This window comes from Anomaloglossus baeobatrachus, chromosome 5 (genome assembly GCF_048569485.1).
Source record: "Anomaloglossus baeobatrachus isolate aAnoBae1 chromosome 5, aAnoBae1.hap1, whole genome shotgun sequence".
Classification (NCBI taxonomy): domain Eukaryota; kingdom Metazoa; phylum Chordata; class Amphibia; order Anura; family Aromobatidae; genus Anomaloglossus; species Anomaloglossus baeobatrachus.
The window spans coordinates 119984033-120008263 of record NC_134357.1 but is presented as its reverse complement, the minus strand read 5'-3'; the positions used below and the strand labels follow the sequence as shown (position 1 = coordinate 120008263).

The 24231-nt window shown below is 49.4% G+C and overlaps 1 protein-coding gene across 1 annotated transcript in view; it reads right to left on the bottom strand.

The window, feature by feature from the left end:
- Window positions 1-24231, bottom strand: part of TM9SF3 (transmembrane 9 superfamily member 3) — a 110202-nt gene that overhangs the window by 66166 nt on the left and 19805 nt on the right. The window contains exons 2-4 of the mRNA XM_075348827.1: window positions 17810-18005; window positions 15726-15848; window positions 8147-8307 (exon numbers count right to left, since the gene is read on the bottom strand). Of these exons, the coding sequence (XP_075204942.1) occupies window positions 8147-8307; window positions 15726-15848; window positions 17810-18005 (480 nt within the window). The remainder of the gene's footprint in view (window positions 1-8146; window positions 8308-15725; window positions 15849-17809; window positions 18006-24231) is intronic.

Here is a 24231-nt window from a genome sequence, read left to right as displayed (position 1 = left end):
CAGTGGAAGATTTGCATGTCAACATGGTCCTGCCCATGTTGACATGAAATGACCGGAAGCAGCAAAATCACAGCAGGAGCAGTCACATGACCACTCTGAGCCTGGGGAGAGGAGCTGACAGCAGGGCAGGTAAGTGGTCACTATCTACTTACCTGCCCCAATGTAGCCCAATAGTGTAAATAACAAAAAAAGCAAAATAAGCTGGATAACCCCTTTAAGTTTTGCATGGACAAGTAGAATCTGATAAAACATCGGACTGCACTCACACCAGTGCAAAACTATGAGGTAGCGTCCATCTGCGACTGATTTCTCACGCCATATTGGCCTGAGAAATTAATCGCAGCATGCTGTGTTTGGCAGTGATTCTCGGCTCACGCAATCAAGTCTATGGGAGCGTGTTAAACATTGCATTGCACTCTTATGTCATTTAACTGCAGTGCGATGTGCGCAGAGACAGGCAGCGAAGGAGATGGGGAGAAAGTGCTCTCTCCCTCTTCTCCGCAGCTGTGATACTATCGCAAGATCGCATCAGTCGCATGACCCACAGCTGACGTTCGCAGCACAGGGTAATTAGCATATCGCTTCTAATGCTCTCGCAATGGAAGCTATGAGCAAGTAGAACCGTAGCCTTAAAAGTGAGAACTTGTCAATGTTAGCTGACAACTCAGGAGCTGCAATCACAAGATGGCAGAACTGGACCAGAGCAGCACCGGGAAAGGAAGAAAACAGCAGCTGGTAAGTATATTACTAAGGACAGGGAACAGATGTTAGTAATACCACTCAGATAGTGAAATTAAAAATAAAAAAAAAAAGCTGGAGTGGTGCTTTAGAGTCTGCAGATCTGTGCGTTAAATGAATACAACATCTTGGAGGATTTTGCTCAAATAAAAATTGTACCTTTCCGTTAGTATATTAGGTGCTTGGTGGACTTCCCCATGTAGGTCTCTATACAAAGACTGAACCCAACAATTTTTGGGGGATGGGTACATTATTAAATAGGATGCAGGGGAGTGTTCAGAATTTCCCCAACCAGGGCTGTGGAGTCGGTAAGCCAAACCTTCGACTCCGACATTTCTCTTGCACCGACTCCGACTCCTACGTATATTGCTTATAGTTAGGTGAAAAATGTATTGGAGTACATGAACAGGTGTATGTGAACATCAGACATTTAATCATTTTTATGATACAATAATCAAGATATTTGGATAGAACATAAAATATATTTATTGGATACAACTTTAGAACACAAAAAACTAATAAATTGTAAATATGTAATACACTATGTAATATACTGTAGATTACATATATATCGTGTGTGTGTGTGTGTGTGTGTGTGTGTGTGTGTGTGTGTGTGTATGTGTATATATATATAGTATTACATATTTACAGTTTATTAGTTTTTTATGTTCTAGAGTTGTATTCTAATAAGTATATTTTATGTTCTATCCAAATGAAGGGAATTTTGTTACTTACCGTAAATTCCTTTTCTTCTAGCTCCAATTGGGAGACCCAGACGATTGGGTGTATAGCTACTGCCTCCGGAGGCCACACAAAGTATTACACTAAAAAGTGTAAGGCCCCTCCCCTTCTGCATATACACCCCCCGTGGGATCACGGGCTGCTTCAGTTTTAGTGCAAAAGCAAGAAGGAGGAAAGCCAATAATTGGTTAAACAATTCAATCCGAAGGAACATCGGAGAACTGAAACCATTCAACATGAACAACATGTGTACCCGAACAACCAAAAATCCCGAAGGAACAGGGGCGGGTGCTGGGTCTCCCAATTGGAGCTAGAAGAAAAGGAATTTACGGTAAGTAACAAAATTCCCTTCTTCTTCGGCGCTCCATTGGGAGACCCAGACGATTGGGACGTCCAAAAGCAGTCCCTGGGTGGGTAAATTAATACCTCAAGTTTGGACTGTAAAAACAGCCCTTCCCTACATGGAGGCAACCGCCGCCTGCAGGACTCTTCTACTTGGGCTGGCATCCGCCTAAGCGTAGGCATGCACCTGATAACGCTTGGTGAAGGTGTGCAGACTCGCCCAGGTAGCCGCCTGGCACACCTGCTGAGCCGTAGCCTGGTGCCATAATGTCCAGGACGCACCCACGGCTCTGGTAGAATGGGCCTTCAGCCCTGATGGAACCGGAAGCCCAGCAAAACGGTAGGCTTCAAGAATTGGTTCCTTGATCCATCGAGCCAGGGTGGATTTGGAAGCCTGCGACCCTTTGCGCTGACCAGCGACAAGTACAAAGAGTGCATCCGAGCGGCGCAGGGGCGCCGTGCGGGAAATGTAGATTCTGAGCGCTCTCATCAGATCCAACAAATGCAAATCCAATTCATATCGATGAACTGGATGAGGACAAAAGGAAGGTAAGGAGATATCCTGACTGAGATGAAAAGGGGGATACCACCTTAGGGAGAAACCCCGGAATCAGGCGCAGCACTACCTTGTCTTGGTGAAAACACCAGGAAGGGAGCTTTGGATGACCGCGCTGCTAGCTCGGACACTCTCTGACGAGACGTGACCGCTACCAAAAAAGGCCACTTTCTGTGAAAATCGAGAAAGTGAAACATCCCTCAGAGGCTCGAAGGGCGGCTCCTGGAGAGCAATTAGTACCCTGTTCAGATCCCATGGGTCTAACGGCCTCTTGTACGGAGGGACAATGTGACAAACCTCCTGCAGGAACGTGCGTACCTGAGGAAGTCGTACTATGCGCTTCTGAAAGAATACAGACAGCGCTGGGACTCGTCCGTTAATGGAGCCGAGCGACAAACCTTTTCCCAAACCAGATTGCAGGAAGGAAGGAAAAGTAGGCAATGCAAATGTCCAGGGAGACACTCCCTGAGCAGAGCCCTAAGATAAGAATATCTTCCACGTCTTGTGGTAGATCTTGGCAGACGTCGGCTTCTTAGCCCGTCTCATGGTGACAATGACGTCTTGAGATAATCCTGAAGACGCTAGGATCCAGGACTCAATGGCCACACAGTCAGGTTCAGGGCTGTAGAATTCAGATGGAAAAAACGGCCCTTGGGACAGGAAGTCTGGCCGGTCTGGTAGTGCCCACGGTCGGCCGACCGTGAGATGCCACATATGCAGGTACCACGACCTCCTCGGCCAGTCTGGGGCGACGAGGATGGCGCGGCGGCAATCGGAGCTGATCTTGCGTAGCCCTCTGGGCAACAGTGCCAGAGAGGGAAACACATAGGGTAGCTGGAACTGCGACCAATCCTGAACTAAGGCGCCTGCCGCCAGAGCTCTTTGATCGTGAGACCGCGCCATGAAAATCGGGCCCTTGTTGTTGTGCCGAGACGCCAGTAGGTCGACGTCCGGCCTCCCCCAGCGGCTACAGATTTCTTGAAACCCGTCCGGGTGCAGAGATCATTCCCCTGCGTCCCTGCCCTGGCGACTGAGGAAGTCTGCTTCCCAGTTTTCTACGCCCGGGATGTGAGCTGCGGATATGGTGTATGCTCTGTCTGCTACCCACATCAGAGTCCGCCGGACTTCCTGGGAGGCGTGCCGACTGCGTGTTCCGCCTTGGTGGTTGATGTATGCCACCGCTGCGAAATTGTCCGACTGAATTCGGATCTGTTTGCCGTCCAGCCTCTGCTGGAAGGTTTGCAGGACAAGATACCCTGCCCAGATTTCCAGAACATTGATCTGAAGGGTGGACTCCTCTGAAGAGAGTCCTTGCCCGTCTGAGAAAGGGGTACGTTCCTGTCTAGGGACGTCGACTTCCCATCCCATTGGCGAAGAATGTCCTATAGAAGTGGACGCAGATGAAACTGCGCGAAAGGGACTGCCTCTGCATGAGGCGTCTTAAGGGGTGTGACTGGCCTTGAAGGAGAGACTGCACCCCCGTGTGTAGTGAACGCTGTATGTTCCGCGTGAGCTGCACTATCGCTGAGAGAGTGTGAAGCTCCATGCCAAGATATGTCAGCGATTGGGTCGGTGTCAGATTTAACTTTGAAAAGTTTATGATCCACCCGAAACTCTGGAGAGACTCCAGCGCCACGTTCAGGTTGTGTTGGCATGCCTCTTGAGAGGGTGCCTTGACAAGTAGATCGTCCAAGTAAGGGATCACAGAGTGACCCTGAGAGTGCAGGACTACTCCCACTGCTGCCATGAACTGGTGAAAAGCCGTGGGGCTGTCGCCAGACCGAAGGGCAGGGCTACGAACTGAAGATGCACGTCTTCAATAACGAAACGTAGCCAACACCGGTGCTCTGGAGCAATCGGCACGTGGAGATAAGCATCCTGATGTCTATTGACGCTAGGAAATCTCCTTGAGACATTGAGGCAATGACGGAGCGGAGGGATTTCATCCGGAACCGCCTGGTTTTCAAGTGCTTGTTGAGCAGGTTTAGGTCCAAAACGGAACGGAAAAAGCCGTCGTCTTTTGGTACCACAACCAGATTGGAGTAAAAACCTTATCTTGTTCCTGAGGAGGAACAGGGATTACCACTCCTTCTGCCTGCAGAAGAGCAACGGCTCGGTCGGGAGGTGAGGAAGTTCTGAAGATCTAGTCGGAGGACGAGAACAGAACTCTATCCTGTACACGTGAGACAAAATGTCTCTCACCTACCGGTCCTTGACCTGTGGCAGCTAAATGTCGCCAAAGCGGGAGAGTCTGCCACCGACCGCGGATGCGGAGAGAGAGGGCTGAACGTCATGAGGAAACCGCCTTGGTAGCGGTTCCTCCGGCTGCCTTCCTTGGGCGTGATTGAGCCTGTCAGGAATCTGCGCCTCTCTGAGCCTTTTGAGTCCTTTTGGACGAGGACAATTGGGACCTGCCCGAGCCTGGGAAGGACCGAAACCTCGACTGTCCCTTCCTCTGTTGTGTTGTTTGATCTGGGCTGGTGTAAGGAAGAGTCCTTACCCTTGGACTGTTTAATGATTTCATTCAATCGCTCACCAAACAGTCTGTCACCAGATAATGGCAAACTGGTTAAGCACTTTTTTGGAAGCAGAATCTGCTTTCCATTCCCTCAACCACAAGGCTCAGCGTAAAACCACGGAGTCGGCGGACGCCACTGACGTACGGCTCGTAGTGCAGGACAGCATTAATAGCGTAAGTCGCAATGCAGACATTGCGAGGTTAAGGACGCCATCTGCGGCACAGATGTACATGTGACAGTGTCCACGTGCGCGAGACCAGCTGAAATAGCTTGGAATGCCCATACGGCTGCGAATGCCGGAGCAACCGACACGCCGATAGCTTCATAGACAGAGTTTAACCAGAGGACCATCTGTCTGTCCATGGCATCTTTAAGTGAAGTCCCATCTTCCACTGCAACTATGGATCTAGCCGCAAGCCTGGAGATTGGGGGATCCACCTTTGGGCACTGTGTCCAGCGCTTGACCACGTCAGGGAGAAAAAAGGGTAACGTGTATCCTTAATACGATTGGAGAACGCTTATCTGGATAAGTGTGGTGTTTCCGGATTGCTTCTCTGAAGTCAGAGTGGCCAGAAAAGTACTCAAAATACGCTTGAGATACTGAAAAGGGATTTCCCCTGCTGTGAAGCTGACTCCTCCACCGGAGGAGCTGAGGGAGAAATATCCAACATTCCCTTGATGGACGCTAGGAGATCATTCACTATGGCGTCACCATCCGGAGTATCCGGATTGAGAGCGGTCTCAGGATCAGAGTCCTGATCAGCTACGTCTGCCTCATCATACAGAGAGTCCTGCTGGGACCCTAACCAGTGATGAAGCCGAGTGCCGCTCCCAGCGAGCTCCTTAGACTGTCTGGGACTGACGTCCGTGTCAGAGCCTGCGCCCTGGGATGCATGGGACCCCCCCCGGAGCACTGATTTGTTCCAAATGAGGGCGGCCAGGGAGCATTGTATCAACATTGCCCATGGTCCGTCTGGACTGCAAAGTCTCTAAGATGTTAGTTACAGTCACAGACAATCTATCAGCCGAAACTGCAGCTCCGTCCCTGTCCCTGGACAGGGTTCACAGGTGGTTCCTTTGGCCACCTCTAGCAGAGACCCCGGCTGACCAAGTGCTACAGGGGAGCATTGCACACAATGGGGACAGTGGAACCTGCCGTGTGGAACAGTATCACGTGCAGTACAAGCAGCATAAAAGCCTGTGCCTTGGCACCCTTTCTTTTTTTTTTTTTGCTGCTGTTGTCTAGCCATCTAGAAGCATTAGCCAAGAATAGCGACCGTACAGTGCAATGTATAGCATACAAGCAGAAAGTACAAATGAACACTTCAGCACATGCAGTACAAGCAGCATAGAAAGCCTGTGCCTTAGCACCCTTGCTTTTTTTGCTGCTGTTGTCCAGCCATCTAGGAGTATATAGCCAAGAATAGCGACCGTACAGTGCAGCGTATAGCATACCAGCATAAAGTACAAATGAACACTTCAGCACATGCAATACAAGCAGCCTAGAAAGCCTGTGCCTTAGCACCCTTGCTTTTTGCTGCTGTAGTCTAGCCGTTTAGGCAATAGTGGGGTCAGCACTTCAGGTGCTGCTTACCGCCCGCACAAAGGCGGGTGTGTGGTCGCCCGAATCCTGTGACTGGTTGCCCAGAGCTTGTCTCCCTTCTCCAGCCCAGACTGCGTGCAGGAATGGCTGCCGGCGTCTTGTGAAGAGGGGCGGGCCGTGGGCGTGCCCCAGACAAGAGCGGGAAACTGGCGTCCCACTGTGTCCAGTGAAGGGGGCTGGAGAATGCAAAGCAGACTCCAGCTCTCGGCGCTGACTTTCTGTACAGCGTCCCGCCCCTCCCCTGACTGGCAGGGCTGGGGGCGGGAACGAAGCGAAAACTAGGCCGCAAAGCCGGGGACTCGAGTAATAAGCGCGGCCGTCCTATGTGCACGGCCAGCGCGGAAGTCCCCGGCGCACCACAAGTCCCAGCCGCGCCACAGTGTAAAACACCCCGCAGCGGCCGGCGCGGCAGTTTCTAACACATAAATTCACTCAGCTAAGCTGCAGTGAATAATAGCACAAGCGCTCCGCGCTGTTGTCCCCGGCGCACTAGTACTCCCAGCAATGCTGGTGTGTGTGTGCGCGATGTGTACGGGGACACAGAGTACCTTAATGTAGCAGGGCCTGTCCCTGACGATACCCAGCTCCATATCCAGCAGGTTCTCCGGGTCTGTGGATGGAGCTCGGTCTCAGTGCCTGGAGACCGGTAAGATCCCACTTCACCCAGAGCCCCGAGGGGGGATGGGGAAGGAAAACAGCATGTGGGCTCCAGCCTCCGTACCCGCAATGGGTACCTCAACCTTAACAAACACCCGACAAAAGTGGGGTGAGAAGGGAGCATGCTGGGGGCCCTAGTATGGGCCCTCTTTTCTTCCATCCGACATAGTCAGCAGCTGCTGCTGACTAAAAACAGTGGAGCTATGCGTGGATGTCTGACCTCCTTCGCACAAAGCATAAAACTGAAGCAGCCCGTGATCCCACGGGGGGTGTATATGCAGAAGGGGAGGGGCCTTACACTTTTTAGTGTAATACTTTGTGTGGCCTCCGGAGGCAGTAGCTATACACCCAATCGTCTGGGTCTCCCAATGGAGCGCCGAAGAAATATTGATTATTGTATCATATAAATAATTAAATGTCTGATGTTTACATTGTACTACAATAAATTTTTCACTTAAATATAAGCATTATACTAAATATTATTTAGTAAAATATTCAGCACATTCTGCATTGCACTACTGTCCCCAATTCATTATATATTTTAGGAGTCGGAGCATTTTATACCGACTCCGACTCCACCAAAATGAGCTCCGACTCCACGACTCCGACTCCACAGCCCTGTCCCCAACATGGTTAATTTTTGTGGTTTGCACGGGTGATAACATGCCAGCAGCTTACTTCCCTCCTCTTCCTATTAATACATGCCAGCTTGCATCTTTATGGGGAGGACAGAACTGCTGTCGGCTGACCGCTATCTAATGTGTTTGGCCACATTTAGTCCATTAGTCAGAAGCCTGAACAGTGGTAACAGAGAGAAGATGTGATCTGTGCGTTATCATAGTCCATTAGACATTAATGTAATGTGCACAGCAAGTATCAGACCTCTATAAAGTCCTTACACAATGCAGGGCTCATCACAGCGCGTGAAAAAGGAATTTACTTGGGATTTTAAAAATGAGAGGAAAACATCCATGGCTTCTCCCAACTCACCGAGTAGGACATTGGAACTTTGGTGTTTGGAACAAGCTTGACTTTTCCTTCACTTGTGAGATTGACATCCACAATTCGGTTTCCATTGTATCCAATTTCAAGCTTCTTATACGTCCAAAGATAATAATCTTCTCCATTTTCATCAGCTTCTCCTACAATTCCTGCATTGAACCGCACCAACAAAGAAAATAACATACATCATCAGAAACTTCCTTGCAGACATGAAGTTTACGTTAGACTTTGGATTTGTTCATACACCGCTGCATTGCCTGCTACATCATATTTTATCTTCACCGTCACTAGCAGAGATGCTTGTCAGCTTTAGTATTGCAGGAATGACATGAGGATCAGACATTAGACCGGATAAACAGCAGCCAGGACTCTGGTATTAGGCCCTGTGCCCACGGGAGCTTGCTTCTGCGGATTTTGCCACGGAAAACCTGTGGATTTATCTGGATTTTCCAGATAAATCCACAGGTTTCAGCATGTACAGACACTCCCCATGTTATCCTATGGGACATGGGGAGTGCTGTGTCCACGTTGCGGAATGTGCGGTTGCGGAATATACTGCGGATATCCCGCAGCCGCACATAACTGCATGTCAATTATTCCTGTGGCATTGCCTGCGGAAATCCCCTGCCTTGGTCCCATACTTACCTGCCTTGATAGACACCCGGTCATTTTTCCTCGGTGCACAGGAGCAGGAAGGAGGAGGTGGGCGGGGCCTGCACGAGCTCCGGTCATGTGACAGGCAGAGCTAGTTCAGGCCCGCCCACCTTCTCCTTCACAGTGTAAACACAGCCGGAAACGGAGAGAAGTGCTGCATGATGGAGGTATGAACGCCCCGATCACTCAGCACTTGTTCTGCATTGAGGATGCAATGCCAAAGCCGTGGTATGTATCCTCAATGCAGAATGACCGCACCATATCCGCAGGACATTCCGCAAGAAGGGAATTTTGTTTACTTACCGTAAATTCCTTTTCTTCTAGCTCCAATTGGGAGACCCAGACAGTGGGTGTATAGCTACTGCCCTCTGGAGGCCGCACAAAGAACTACACTTAAAAGTGTAAGGCCCCTCCCCTTCTGGCTATACACCCTCCCGTAGGAGTACAGATTCCTCAGTTTTAGTACCAAAGCAAGAAGGAGAAAAGCCAATAACAGTTTCAAAAACAAATTCAATCCGATAACATGATCGGAGAACTTAAGAAACAACATGAACAACATGTGCACCCGAAAAACGAAACCCTAAGAACAAATAGGGCGGGTGCTGGGTCTCCCAATTGGAGCTAGAAGAAAAGGAATTTACGGTAAGTAAACAAAATTCCCTTCTTCTTTTTCGCTCCTAATTGGGAGACCCAGACAGTGGGACGTCCAAAAGCAGTCCCTGGGTGGGTAAAAAGATACCACATGAACGGGCTGTCAGACAGCCTCTTCCTACAGGTGGGCCACCGCCGCCTGAAGGACCTGTCTACCTAGGCTGGCATCTGCCGAAGCGTAGGTATGCACTTGATAGTGTTTGGTAAACGTGTGCAGACTCGACCAGGTAGCCGCCTGGCACACTTGCTGAGCCGTAGCCTGATGCCGCAATGCCCAGGACGCACCCACGGCTCTGGTAGAATGGGCCTTCAGTCCAGATGGAATCGGAAGCCCAGCAGAACGGTATGTGTGAAGAATTGGTTCCTTGATCCACCGCGCCAGGGTGGATTTGGAAGCTTGCGATCCCTTATGCTGACCAGCGACTAGGACAAAGAGCGCATCAGAACGGCGTAGAGCCGCCGTGCGAGAAATGTAAATCCTGAGTGCTCTCACCAGGTCCAACAGATGTAAACCCTTTTCAAATTGGTGAACTGGATGCGGACACAAAGATGGTAAAGTGATATCCTGATTGAGATGAAAGGAAGAAACCACCTTGGGAGAAAACTCTGGAATTGGACGCAGTACTACCTTGTCTTGGTGAAACACCAGGAAGGGAGATTTGCAAGATAACGCCGCTAGCTCGGACACTCTTCGAAGAGACGTGACCGCCACAAGAAAAACTACCTTTTGTGAAAGCCGAGAAAGGGGAACCTCTTTCAAGGGCTCGAAAGGCGGCTTCTGGAGAGCAATGAGAACCTTGTTCAGATCCCAGGGTTCCAATGGCCGTCTGTAAGGAGGAACGATATGACAAACTCCTTGGAGAAAAGTGCGTACTTTAGAAAGCTGTGCCAAGCGCTTCTGAAAGAATACGGATAGCGCGGAGACTTGACCCTTAAGAGAGCTAAGCGACAAGCCTTTTTCCAACCCAGACTGCAGGAAGGAAAGAAAAGTTGGCAATGCAAATGGCCAGGGAGAAAACCCTTGAGCCACGCACCACGCTAAGAATATCTTCCACGTTCTGTGATAGATCTTAGCTGAGGATGGTTTTCTAGCCTGTCTCATTGTGGCAACAACTTCATGAGATAAACCTGAGGCCGCTAGGATCCAGGACTCAATGGCCACACAGTCAGGTTCAGGGCCGCAGAATTCAGATGGAAAAACGGCCCTTGAGACAGCAAATCTGGACGGTCTGGTAGTGTCCACGGTTGGCCTACCGTGAGATGCCACAGATCCGGGTACCACGACCTTCTTGGCCAATCTGGAGCGACGAGTATGGCTCGATGGCAGTCGGACCTGATTTTCCGGAGAACTCTGGGTAACAATGCTAGAGGTGGGAACACATAGGGGAGTCGGAATTGCGACCAATCCTGAACCAAGGCGTCTGCCGCCAGTGCTCGGTGATCGTGAGACCGTGCCATGAAAACTGGGACCTTGTTGTTGTGTCGTGACGCCATCAGATCGACGTCCGGCGTCCCCCAGCGGCAACAGATCTGCTGAAACACGTCCGGGTGAAGGGACCATTCTCCTGCGTCCATGCCCTGGCGACTGAGAAAGTCTGCTTCCCAGTTTTCCACGCCTGGGATGTGAACTGCGGATATGGTGGACGCTCTGCTTTCCACCCACGTCAAAATCCGTTGGACTTCTTGAAAGGCTTGGCGACTGCGTGTTCCCCCTTGGTGGTTGATGTACGCCACCGCCGTGGAATTGTCCGACTGAATCCGAATCTGTTTGCCTTCCAGCCATTGTTGGAAGGCTCGCAGGGCAAGATAGATTGCTCTGATTTCCAGAACATTGATCTGCAGGGTGGACTCTTCCAGAGTCCACATCCCCTGAGCCCTGTGGTGGAGATACACCGCTCCCCACCCTGATAGGCTCGCATCCGTCGTGACCACTGCCCAGGACGGGGGAAGGAACGACTTTCCCTGTGACAATGAGGTGGGGAGAAGCCACCAACGCAGAGAGTCCTTGGCAGTCTGAGAGAGGGAGACAGTCCTGTCGAGGGACGTCGATTTCCCGTCCCATTGGCGTAGAATGTCCCATTGTAGAGGGCGCAGATGAAACTGCGCGAACGGGACTGCCTCCATTGCTGCTACCATCTTTCCTAGGAAATGCATGAGGCGCCTCAGTGAGTGCGACTGGCTCTGAAGGAGAGATTGCACTCCAGTCCGCAGCGAGCACTGCTTGTCCAGTGGAAGCTTCACTATCGCTGAGAGAGTATGAAACTCCATGCCAAGATAAGTCAGAGATTGGGTCGGGGCTAGATGAGACTTTGGAAAGTTGATAATCCACCCGAAACTCTGGAGAGTGTCTAGTGCCACTTTCAGACTGTGTTGGCATGCCTCTTGAGAGGGTGCCTTTATAAGCAGGTCGTCTAGATACGGGATGACCGAGTGACCCTGCGAGTGCAGTACAGCTACTACTGCTGCCATGACCTTGGTGAAGACCCGGGGGGCTGTTGCCAGACCGAAAGGTAACGCTACGAACTGCAGGTGTTCGTCGTGTATGACGAAGCGTAGGAAACGCTGATGCTCTGGTGCGATCGGCACGTGGAGATACGCATCTTTGATATCTATTGATGCTAGAAAATCTCCTTGAGACATTGAGGCTATGACGGAGCGTAGGGATTCCATCCGGAACCTCCTGACTTTTACGTGTCTGTTGAGCAACTTTAGATCCAGGACGGGCCGATACGATCCGTCCTTTTTTGGGACCACAAACAGATTGGAGTAAAAACCGTGACCTTGTTCCTGAAGAGGGACGGAGGTCACCACTCCTTCCGCTTTTAGAGCGGCCACCGCCTGCAACAGAGCATCGGCTCGGTCTGGTGGGGGAGAAGTTCTGAAGAAACGAGTTGGCGGACGAGAACTGAACTCTATCCTGTACCCGTGAGACAGAATATCCCTCACCCAACGGTCTTTGACGTGTGACAGCCAGATGTCGCCAAAGTGGGAAAGCCTCCCACCGACCGCGGGTGTGGGAATCGGAGACCTCAAGTCAGGAGGACGCCGTTTTGGCAACGGTTCCTCCGGCTGCCCTTTTTGGGCGTGACTGAGACCTCCAAGAATCTGAGCGTCTCTGGTCCTTTTGAGTCTTTTTTGACGATGCGAATTGGGACCTGCCCGGTCCTCGAAAGGACCGATAACCAGACTGACCCTTCCTCTGTTGGGGTCTGTTTTGTCTGTGTTGCGGTAAGGATGAGTCCTTACCCTTGGAGTGTTTGATGATTTCATCCAAACGCTCTCCAAACAATCGGTCACGAGAAAAAGGCAAATTGGTTAAGCACTTCTTGGAATGAGAATCTGCTTTCCAATGTCTCAACCACAGGGCCCTACGCAAAACAACGGAGTTGGCTGACGCCACTGCCGTGCGGCTTGTAGCGTCAAGAACAGCATTAATCGCGTACGACGCGAATGCCGCCATTTGCGAGGTCAATGGTGCTACCTGCGGGGCAAATGCACGTGTGACGGAGTCAACTCGCGCAAGCCCGGCTGAGATAGCTTGGAGTGCCCATACGGCTGCAAAAGAAGGCGCTAATGACGCTCCAATCGCTTCATAGATGGATTTCAGCCAGAGCTCCATCTGCCTGTCAGTGGCATCTTTAAGTGCCGCTCCATCTTCAACTGCAACCAAGGATCTAGCTGCAAGCCTGGAAATTGGAGGATCCACTTTTGGACACTGGGTCCAACCCTTGACCACCTCAGGGGGAAAAGGATAGCGTGTATCTTTAAGCCGTTTAGGAAAACGCCTTTCAGGATAAGCGTGGGGTTTCTGGATTGCGTCTCTAAAGTCAGCGTGGTCCAGAAAAGTGCTTAAAGTACGCTTAGGGTATCTGAAATGGATTCTCTCGTGCTGCGAAGCTGACTCCTCCACAAGAGGAGCTGGTGGGGAAATATTTAACATCTTATTGATGTTAAATATAAGATCATTAACTATGGCGTCACCATCTGGTGTATCTAGATTGAGAGCGGTTCCAGGATCAGAATCCTGATCAGTTACGTCCGCCTCATCACCCATAGATTCATCTCGCTGGGATCCTGACCATTGAGATGAATGTGAAGGCCCGTCATAGCGAGCCCGCTTAGGCTGCCCGGGGCCATCGTCCGAGTCAGAGTCTTCACCCTGAGGTGTATATGCCCGTCCCGGAGCTTGGAGCTGAGGGGGACCAGGGGGCAATGATTGCACAGTGTCCGTGGCCTGAAGTACAGGCCTAGCTCGCAATGTGTCAAGAATTTGTGACATAGTGAGAGACATTCTGTCAGCAAAAGCTGCAAACTCAGTGCCTGTCACCTGGACAGCATTCACAGGTGGTACACCCTGGGTCACGTCCAGCAGAGGCCCCGGCTGTGCAAGCGCCGCAGGGGCCGAGCACTGCACACAATGGGGGTCCGTGGAGCCTGCCGGTAGAAAAGTCCCACATGCGGTGCAGGAAGCATATAATGTCTGTGCTTTGGCACCCTTGCGTTTTGCGGACGACATGCTGCTGGCTCTCTGAATGTGAGAGAGTCTATAGCCAAAGGGCGACCAGCGCTATGTAATACCAAGTATTTGTAGCAACAAAATACTAAGAATACTACTGGCACAAGAGGGGTGAGCCCTGAGGGCTGCTTACCACCCGCTGAATAGCGGGTAAGAGGCGAAGAATTCCTTGTCTGGGTCTCCCCGGCTCCCCTCTGCAGCTCAGCGTGTCAGCAGGAATGGCTGCCGGCGTCTGTGGAGAGGGGCGGTCCGTGGGAGTTCCCAAACAAAAGTGCGGGAAACAGTGTCCCCTCTGTGCCGATTGTGAGGGCTGGAGTATGTAAAAACGACTCCAGCCGTCAGCGCTGATGCACTGGCCAGCGTCCCGCCCCTCTCCTGACTGGCAGGTCTGGGGGCGGGAACGAACGGGAGCAGGCCGCAAAAGCCGGGGACTCGAGTTATCAGCGCGGCCGCCGTAAAAGCGCGGGCCGCGCTGAAGTCCCCGGCGCACCACAAGTGCCAGCCGCGCCGCAGTCCCAGCGGCCGGCATGACCGATTTCTAGATGTGGCCAGCGTCCCGCCCCTCTCCTGACTGGCAGGTCCGGGGGCGGGAACGAACGGAAGCAGGCCGCAAAAGCCGGGGACTCGAGTTATCAGCGCGGCCGCCGTAAAAGCGCGGGCCGCGCTGAAGTCCCCGGCGCACCACAAGTGCCAGCCGCACCGCAGTCCCAGCGGCCGGCGCGACCGATTCCAGGAAGTGTGCCTGCTTCAGCTAAGCTGAATGAGGCCATGGCACAAGCGCCGTAGCGCTGATGTCCCCCGGCGCACTACAACACCCAGCATGCTGCGGTGTGAGCGCCTGCACGGGGACACAGAGTACCTTGAGGATGCAGGGCCATGTCCCTGATGTACTCCGCTCCATCCAGCATCTTGTCCAGGGGCTGTAGATGGAGCCCGGTCTCAGTGCCTGGAGACCAGTAAATCCCACTTCACCCAGAGCCCTGTAAAAAGGGATGGGGAAGGAATCAGCATGTGGGCTCCTGCCGCCGTACCCGCAATGGGTACCTCAACCTTACAAACACCTCCGACATACAGTGGGGTGAGAAGGGAGCATGCTGGGGACACTATATGTGTCCTCTTTTCTTCCATCCGACATAGTCAGCAGCTACTGCTGACTAAAAACAATGGAGCTATGCGTGCGTGTCTGACCTCCTTGCGCACAAAGCTAAAACTGAGGAATCTGTACTCCTACGGGAGGGTGTATAGCCAGAAGGGGAGGGGCCTTACACTTTTAAGTGTAGTTCTTTGTGCGGCCTCCAGAGGGCAGTAGCTATACACCCACTGTCTGGGTCTCCCAATTAGGAGCGAAAAAGAAATAAACCGCAGCATGGAAACAGACAAAGTTGTGCTGCGGATTTCTGGGAGCTCCTGCGGAATGTCCTGAGGATATAACCGCAGGACACTTTCCCCCGTGGGCACATAGCCTTATAGTCTGTCCTCTGCTATTGCCTAGGAGGGTCCCTAGACTCAGAGAAAGAGGGTGTGGCGACATGAAGCATCCCATCGAGACAAGGAATAACGCTGCACAGCTTTTATGAAGAGCCCCTTTTGTTGCAATATGTATAAAACACACAAGTCAAACTGATAAATGGCAGGACATATAATTTGTGACTGTCAGCCCCTCTGAAACAAGAAGGATAAATGCAGACTTTACATACTCAAATATAATAAGATTTCTGGGGAGGAAGGGGGGGGGAAAAGGCTTACCCCAAATTGGTAAATCATCTATGTACATCTGATACCAGTAATGGTTCTTTATTGCATAAACAAATGCATCCCGCTTTGCTTTGCCCAGTTCAATATCACAATAGGTTGCCTGCAGGACATCCTCTGTATAAACAAATAAAAAAGGGACTTGTTTAAGGCTAAATAAACAGCGTGGTTATTACACAGTTACATGAAGAAGTCTAAGGCTATGTGTCCACGGTAGAATGTACCTGCGGACTTTTCTGCCTGAAAATCCGCGACTTTCATGGCAAATCCGCACCCGCGGATTTGCCGCGGATTTTTTTTTTTTTTTTCCCCATTCTATACCCAAATCCGCACCAAAATCCGCAACAAACAATTGACATGCTGCAGATTTTTCCGCATCAAAATCCGCGGCAAATCCGCAGCGGAAAAATCCGCAGCATGGACACAGCATTTCCAAAATGCCATTGAAATGGCTTGGAAGTGCCGCTGCTGCAGATTTTCGGCAAATCCGCAGCAAAATCCGCAGCGTGGGCACATAGCCTTAGGCTATGTGCCCACGCTGCGGATTTACCGCGGATTTTGGCGCGGATTTGTCGCGGATTTCCCGAAAATCTGCAGCAGCGGCACTTCCAAGCCATTTCAATGGCATTTTGGAAATGCTGTGTCCATGCTGCGCATTTTTCCGCGGATTTTGATCCGGAAAAATCTGCAGCATGTCAATTGTTTGGTGCAGATTTGGTGCGGATTTTTGGTTTTGAATGGGGAAAAAAAAAAAATCCGCATCAAAATCTGCGGCAAATCCGCGGTAAATCCGCGGCAAATCCGCGGGTGCGGATTTGCCGCGAAAGTCGCGGATTTTCAGGCAGAAAAATCCGCAGGTACATTCTACCGTGGACACATAGCCTTACATTGTACAACTAAAATGCAGACACTATGTCTAAAGTCGATTGTGCTCACCGTTAGCAGCAATTTGTTAAAAAAAAAAAGGATGCGGACCAGAGATGGTAACAGCGCTTATTTTATCCATGTCCGGATAGCAGATTATACATGGTTTTCAATGGAATCAGGATCATATTTACTGTGTCCATAGCAGATCTGTAGTTTGTGCACAGGCACAGAGCAGGGTTAACATTATACCCTTATTTCTAAATGTAAATCCCCAATAGTGCACCTTTCTGTTCACTTCAAGGGCGGTCCAGACTTAAAAACGGCTGTTGAGGGAGAACCTGTTCTGAGCCCATATAAAAATGTCCATATACACAAACTGAACGGCAGCACTTATTAACGACCCATCAGCAATTTGTTTGCTTCTTGCTGTTTTCTTTAAAAGCTTGTTCACACAAGTAGACTGCTCTAAATGCGGTGGCCATTCTTCTGGACAGCGCAAGTCCTGATTACACATATGGCGGCTGCTAAGAACAATGATCTTTTGTGCAGCACAACAGATAATGTCATAACAACCCGAGTGTTTTGCTTGTTCGCTGGGTGATTGGCAACCTGTTAGGCACGGTTAAGGCCACGTCTCACTAAGCGACATCGCTGCTGAGTCACTGTTTTTGTGACGCAACAGCGATCTCGCTAGCGATCTCGTTATGTGTGACATCCAGCAACAACCTGGCCCCTGCTGTGAGATCTCTAGTCGTTGCTGAATGTCCTGGACCATTTTCTTCAAAGGCAATGTCCTGCTGGGCAGGACGCATCGCTGTGTTTGACACTGTGACAGGGTCCCAATGACAGCAGAGATCGTTATACAGGTCGCTACTGCGACCTGTATCGTTACTGAGTCGTTGGTAAGATGTGACTGTGTGACATCTCACCAGCGACCTCCCAGCGACTTACCTGCGATCCTTATCCGGTCGCATCGTTTTCGGGATTGCTGGTAAGTCGCTAAATGTGACGGGGGCTTTAGGCACGGTTAATCTGGAATGAGTGTTCCTTTAACTGCCTGTATTTCTCAATCCTTCCTATGCAATATCTCATCAATCCTATAGTGTACAGGGGACCTCCTGGGTTTACTAGCCATAGTATTTCTTATACTCTAAGTGATATTTAATAAAAGATTATGAAAAACATAAAAGATAAAACACTAAAATACGCACCTTTAAAATTAATATCTAAGCCGCTGAACTCTAATTCAACTCCTTGCAGAGCTTCTCCTAAGGTTTCGTGATAGTGGCTAATACTTTTCTTTGTTCCAACACAGAATGGCAGTGAGAAATATTTGTACGTCTCTTGCCTATTGTGGTATGGGCCTACTGTGTTCATCCATAACACCACCTCTTCTTTATCATCATACTGCAAGGAGAAAACAGAAGAAAAAGAAACGATTCAGCATTTTTTATACAATACACATCCTGACCATCCAAAAGAAAACGTAAACAGGAAACTGTTCACTTACAGATATATCCTATTATTACCAAGAGTAGACACCGAGTGTAAGGCCACATCTACATGAATGCAGATATTTATGCATCTTTTCTTTTATTCACATCATTCCTTACAATAAGAGGTGTGAACAAGGCCCTCTATAAACCCTTAATCCAAAACTTAATACAATTGAGTCTTGAAGGGACTGTCGGCACAGAATTACTTTTGGAAACAAGTACAGGAGTTCTGTGCACCCTTAGAGTGGCCAAACATTCAAAAGGAGTTCTCCAGGATTAGAATATTTTCTATGAGCTTTAGAACTAACAGGCAGGTAGTGGAAAACGACCTGACCTTCGTGTTGCGTCCAGCGCAAATGTCTGCCGGCCACAGCCGCTCCTGCTGACATCATGTCTAAAGAGCAGCAGCTTCTCTTCCGCTCTGCCCTGTTGATTGGCTGTGAATGCTGCAGTCCTGCTTACCAACAGTTGGCTCCACGCTGAGTAACTTCAGGAAGCTGGCAGTCAATCAGCATGACGTGAAAAGTCTCTCCACTTTTGACAGATCAGCCCAGCAGAAGAGCCGCCCTGTCGACGAAGAGCCGCCCTGTCGACGAAGAGCCGCCCTGTCGACGAAAAGCCGCCCTGTCGACGAAAAGCCGCCCTGTCGACGAAGAGCTGCCCTGTTCAAGTGAAGCAGCTGAATCGCTGCAAGATGTGCTCTGTGACGGCTCTGAGCTGGTGCTAAATAGGCAGGCTAACTAGTTACCTGCCTGTTAAGTTTTTTGGCTCATGGAACAAAAAATATATTAGTCCTCGATAACCCCTTGAAGTGCATCTTCCCTAAAAGTAGGCGGGAAGGTGCACTTAAATGTTGCAACACCACAATGCGCCGGGCGCCTGTACTTGGTTTGAAGTCATTGTGTCGACAAAGCCCCTTCAAAAGTGTTTTCTGAGACTACTATTTATCACCTATCCTTTGATAGCTGCTCAGACTCCAGACACCCCTATGGATCAGCCCGTTTCCAGTTCCCCATTGGGGATTTGACTACAGATGTTGCCAGGCAGACAAGGCCACGGCCAGAGGTGTGGGAGTCAGGAGAGATAGACATCAGGCAATGACAAAGCAGCCGCCTGCCCTTCATTATCAGGCACATCTGGTATTTGATGTAACTGGCACTGAAGCTCTGCCCCACAATTGATAACAGCTGATCAGTGTGGGTGACTGGTGTTGGACCTCCAATGTGACTGATTACCTATTCCAGATAGGTCATCAACATCAAAGTAGTGGAAAACCCATTCTTTCTACAAAGAACCTATAGAAGATACCTTGTCAAAAGATAAGTTCTATAGAAACCTCCTTATTGCACAGTAGTACTTCAATAAGTCAGTGGAAAGAACCGTTAAAAGTAAATCAGTCTATTTGCTATTCTTGCCTATGTCAGTGTATCAAATTACCCACGTAATTTCTACTATAAACGGAGGAAATGACAACTGAGAACTTCACTTCATGCATCAATGAGCCGGGCCGGCACCGAGCCCATCCTGTATGCAAAATCATACAATGTTAGAAGCCATCCCCAGCCAACCCAGAAATAGGCAGACATTGCAAAACATTCTAGACTTTGTGCACCTGCATGAAGAGCAAGCTACATTAATGGAAACTATTCAGCAATTGACATAAGAATAGTATTTCATATACGACGGGCTGCTGATAAGTCTTTGGCTTTGTGATCTTTTTTTGTTTCTATGGTAATGAATGTTACATCACATGAAAGCCTTATGTGTCTAATATATGTTGTCAAAATTTTGTGTTTGTTGCTTATGGCAAGTGTTCTACGCACACGGGAAAACAAAATGCCGAGTCTAATGTGATATTCACAGCAACTGAGAGCACAGGAGTGATAAAATTCTTTTTTCTGCAAGGAAAGTCTGCGAAGGATATTCATGGTGATAGGTCGCAGACATTGGAGTATCAATGCCCTTCATATTCCACAGTTAAGAACTGGGTTGCCAAATTTAAAAAGTGCCACTTCAGCACCAATGATGAGGAACGTCCTACATGACTGAGGTTGGTTGTTAGGCTATGTGCGCACTAGGCGTTTTTGCCGCGTTTTTAGCGGCGTTTTTTACCGCGTTTTTGTGCTGAAAACGCAGTGACATTGCTTCCCCAGCAATGTCAATGGGTTTTCAGAAGTGCTGTCCTCACACAGCGTTTTTTTTTAGCTGCGTTTTTGTGGTGACCACAAAAACGCAGCATGTCAATTATTTCTGCGTTTTCCACTGCGTTTTTCACTCATTGAATTCAATGAGATGTTAAAAACGCAATGAATAACGCATATAGCCGCGTTTCTATGACTAAAAACGCAGCTATAAACGCAAGGGGTGGGTACTACAGTGACGTGTACAGGAAGAGGATTCCTTCTGTTGGTAAACACAGAAGCATGAATCCTCCCGGTACCGTCACCGCTGCCTCCACCTCCCGTCCTGTGCATGTCAGCTCCGTGCGGCGCCATGTCTGGGCGGGAGGTGGAGGCAGCGGCGAAAACCAAAGTGAACAGTAGAAAAAAAAAAAAATGTCATATACTCACCTGTCCGCAGGGTCCCGGTGCCATGCCCGCTCCCATCTCCTCCCGGTCCCGCCGCTCTGGCTGTGTGCAGTCTCCCCGGGGCAAGACCTTGCTTGCAGGACCTGGCGGTGGATCACCTGATGCAGTCACCTGACGCATCAGCTGATCGTAATTCTCGCGGTGGCGCCCGGCCGGCTATCAGCTGATCCTGCCGTCAGGGGACTTCATCAGCTGATTACCGGCAGCTCCGGCAGCGATCGTATAGGATCAGACTCCTGTCCAATCGATCGCTCCAGGAGCTGCCGGTAATCACCACAGCACATAAGTGAGTATTATTTTTTTTTTTTTTTTTCTACTGATGCATCAGCTGATTGTATAATCGGCTTTTATACAATCAGCTGATGTGTGATGTGATTCAGGCACTTGATCCTGACACATCATCTGATCGCTTTGCCTTCCAGCAAACCGATCAGATGATATTGGATCCTGATTGGACGGCGCGGGACCCTGACCCAGGATTACTGCGGAGGGGGGGTTTATTTCAATAAAGATGGAGTCACTAATTTTGTTGTGTTTTATTTCTAATAAAAATATTTTTCTCTGTGTTGTGTTTTTTTTTTATCATTACTAGAAATTCATGGTGGCCATGTCTAATATTGGCGTGACACCATGAATTTCGGGCTTAGGGCCAGCTATACAGCTAGCCCTAACCCCATTATTACCTAGCTAGCCACCCGGCTTCAGGGCAGCTGGAAGAGTTGGATACAGCGCCAGAAGATGGCGCTTCTATGAAAGCGCCATTTTCTGGGGTGGCTGCGGACTGCAATTCGCAGTGGGGGTGCCCAGAAAGCATGGGCACCCTGCACTGTGGATTCCAATCCCCAGCTGCCTAGTTGTACCCGGCTGGACTCAAAAATTAGGCGAAGCCCACGTCATTTTTTTTTTTAATTATTTCATGAAATAATTAAAAAAAAAAGGGCTTCTCTATATTTTTGGTTCCCAGCCGGGTACAAATAGGCAGCTGGGGGTTGGGGGCAGCCCGTACCTGCCTGCTGTACCCGGCTAGCATACAAAAATATGGCGAAGCCTACGTCATTTTTTTTTTCTTTTTGGGCAAAAAACTGCATACAGTCCTGGATGGAGGATGCTGAGACTTGTAGTTCTGCAGCTGCTGTCTGCTCTCCTGCATACACTAGTGAATGGAGGATGCTGAGACTTGTAGTTCTGCAGCTGCTGTCTGCTCTCCTGCATACACTAGTGAATGGAGGATGCTGAGACTTGTAGTTCTGCAGCTGCTGTCTGCTCTCCTGCATACACTAGTGAATGGAGGATGCTGAGACTTGTAGTTCTGCAGCTGCTGTCTGCTCTCCTCCATACACTAGTGAATGGAGGATGCTGAGACTTGTAGTTCTGCAGCTGCTGTCTGCTCTCCTCCATACACTAGTGAATGGAGGATGCTGAGACTTGTAGTTCTGCAGCTGCTGTCTGCTCTCCTGCATACACTAGTGAATGGAAGATGCTGAGACTTGTAGTTCTGCAGCTGCTGTCTGCTCTCCTGCATACACTAGTTCTGCAGCTGTCTGCTCTCCTGCATACAATGAACATTTTGAAGAAGAAAATGACATCAGACCTTTTTTTTTTTTTTTTTTCATCAACAATCTTTAATGGCATTGTGCACTGATTAAAAACGCAGTGAGCAAAAACGCAGCAAAAAACGCACCAAATCGCGGCAAAAACGCATGCGTTTTTGCCGCGTTTTTTTAGCCGCGGGTGCGTTTTTTAGACAAAAACGCACATAAAAACGCAGCGTGAAAAAAACGCCTAGTGCGCACATAGCCTTATTCTGGAGATCATCGATGCTGTGCACAACCTCATACTGGAGAATTGATGAATTTCAGCTAAAGCAATAGCAGACATCATGAGGATTTCCCATGAATGTGTTTGTGTCATTATCCATGAACATTTGGACATGATGAAGTTATCTGCAAAGTAGGTCCCCAAATGTTTGTCAGAGAAGTATACGAGTGAAAACGTCCCGGTCCATTTGTCAGCGTTTCCGGACTGATAAGAACTTCCTGGATCGACTGGTCAATATAAATGAGACCTGGATTTATATGCATCACCTGAAAACAAGGAGCAGTCAAAAGAGTGGAGGCACAGGGGTTCTCCTCGTCCAAAGAAGTTCAGTGTGCAAAAATCAGCCACTAAGGTCATGGCATCTGTGTTCTGAGATAAGGAGGGCGTGCTGCTAGTGGACTACCTTCAAAAGGGTTCCACCATCAATGCAAGGTATTACATTAAACTTTTGGACTAATTGAAGATCGCTCTGAAGGCCAAAAGGTGCAGCAAGCTGTCCAAAGGAATCTTGTTCCTGCAAGACAATGCCTCCGCTCACACTGCACAAGCGACCGTGGGAAAACTGGCAGAGCTGGGCTTCCAGCTGGTTGACCACCCACCTTATTCACCAGATCTATCCGACCATCATGTGTTTCCAAACCTGAAGGAACACCTCAAGGGTACCAAATTTCACACCATTTCTGATGCCATTGCTGCTACGGATGCCTGGTTTGAGGCACAACCGAAATCCTTTTTGCTAGGCTTAGAGAACTTGGAAGACGAATGTAAGAAGTGTGTTGACAGCAGTGGAGAGTATGTGGAATAAATGTAAAGTTTCATCATCCTATCTCATTTTTTTCTGGGTAAAGCCAAAGACTTAGCAGCCCCTCGTAAAACACTGAGACTTGCAAAGTCCACCTGTTATACTGGGCGATGTGCTGCCAATCACCATCAGATTAATCCAATTTAAAACGTATTGCATCTGACAAAAGGAGCATGGAGTTCCTAAGGAAACTTGTTCCCCAATTATTGACTGGAAACACCCAGCTGTCATGAAATTCATACATTTTAATTCACAATGGAGGGACAGCAAAATGTAGTTATAATAAAAAAATGTATATATATTATGGGGACGTCCTGTTCAAACTGGAAGTGGTGGTGTGACCTTCATAGATACAAATAGCAATCAGGAGACAGGACGTTCGGCAAGAAGTCGTGCACTCCCCAACTGCAGTCCAGCTATGGTCTGACTGTAGGTCTTACTAGAAAAACTAATTCTTGATTTTTTGCTATAATATGCCCTAAATGCTGCACCAATGTCATCTATCACCAATCCACAGAGTAGGAGATACCTGTGTGATCACCGAGGACTCCCACCAGTGAAATCCCCACCGATTACAAGACTGGACAGACAAGACCCTTTCTTGCTAAGGCTGCTTTCACACATTCGGTTTTTGCTGTGCGGCACAATCCGGCTCTTTGCAGAAAAAACGCAACCGTTTTTTTGCCGCCGGTTGCGTTTATTCCGCATAGACTTTCATTAGTGCCGGATTGTGCCGCATGGCCTTGCGTTCGGTCCGTTTTTTGCCGGATGCGGCAGATTTAGCCCATGCGGCGGCCGGATGGAATATTGCCTGGCACGTTTTTTTGTCCGGCAAAAAAAAACGCATCGTGCCGCATCCGGCCTTTTTCCAATGCATGCCTATGGATGCCGGATGCGGCGCGATGCAGCAAAAACTGCATCCGGCCGCC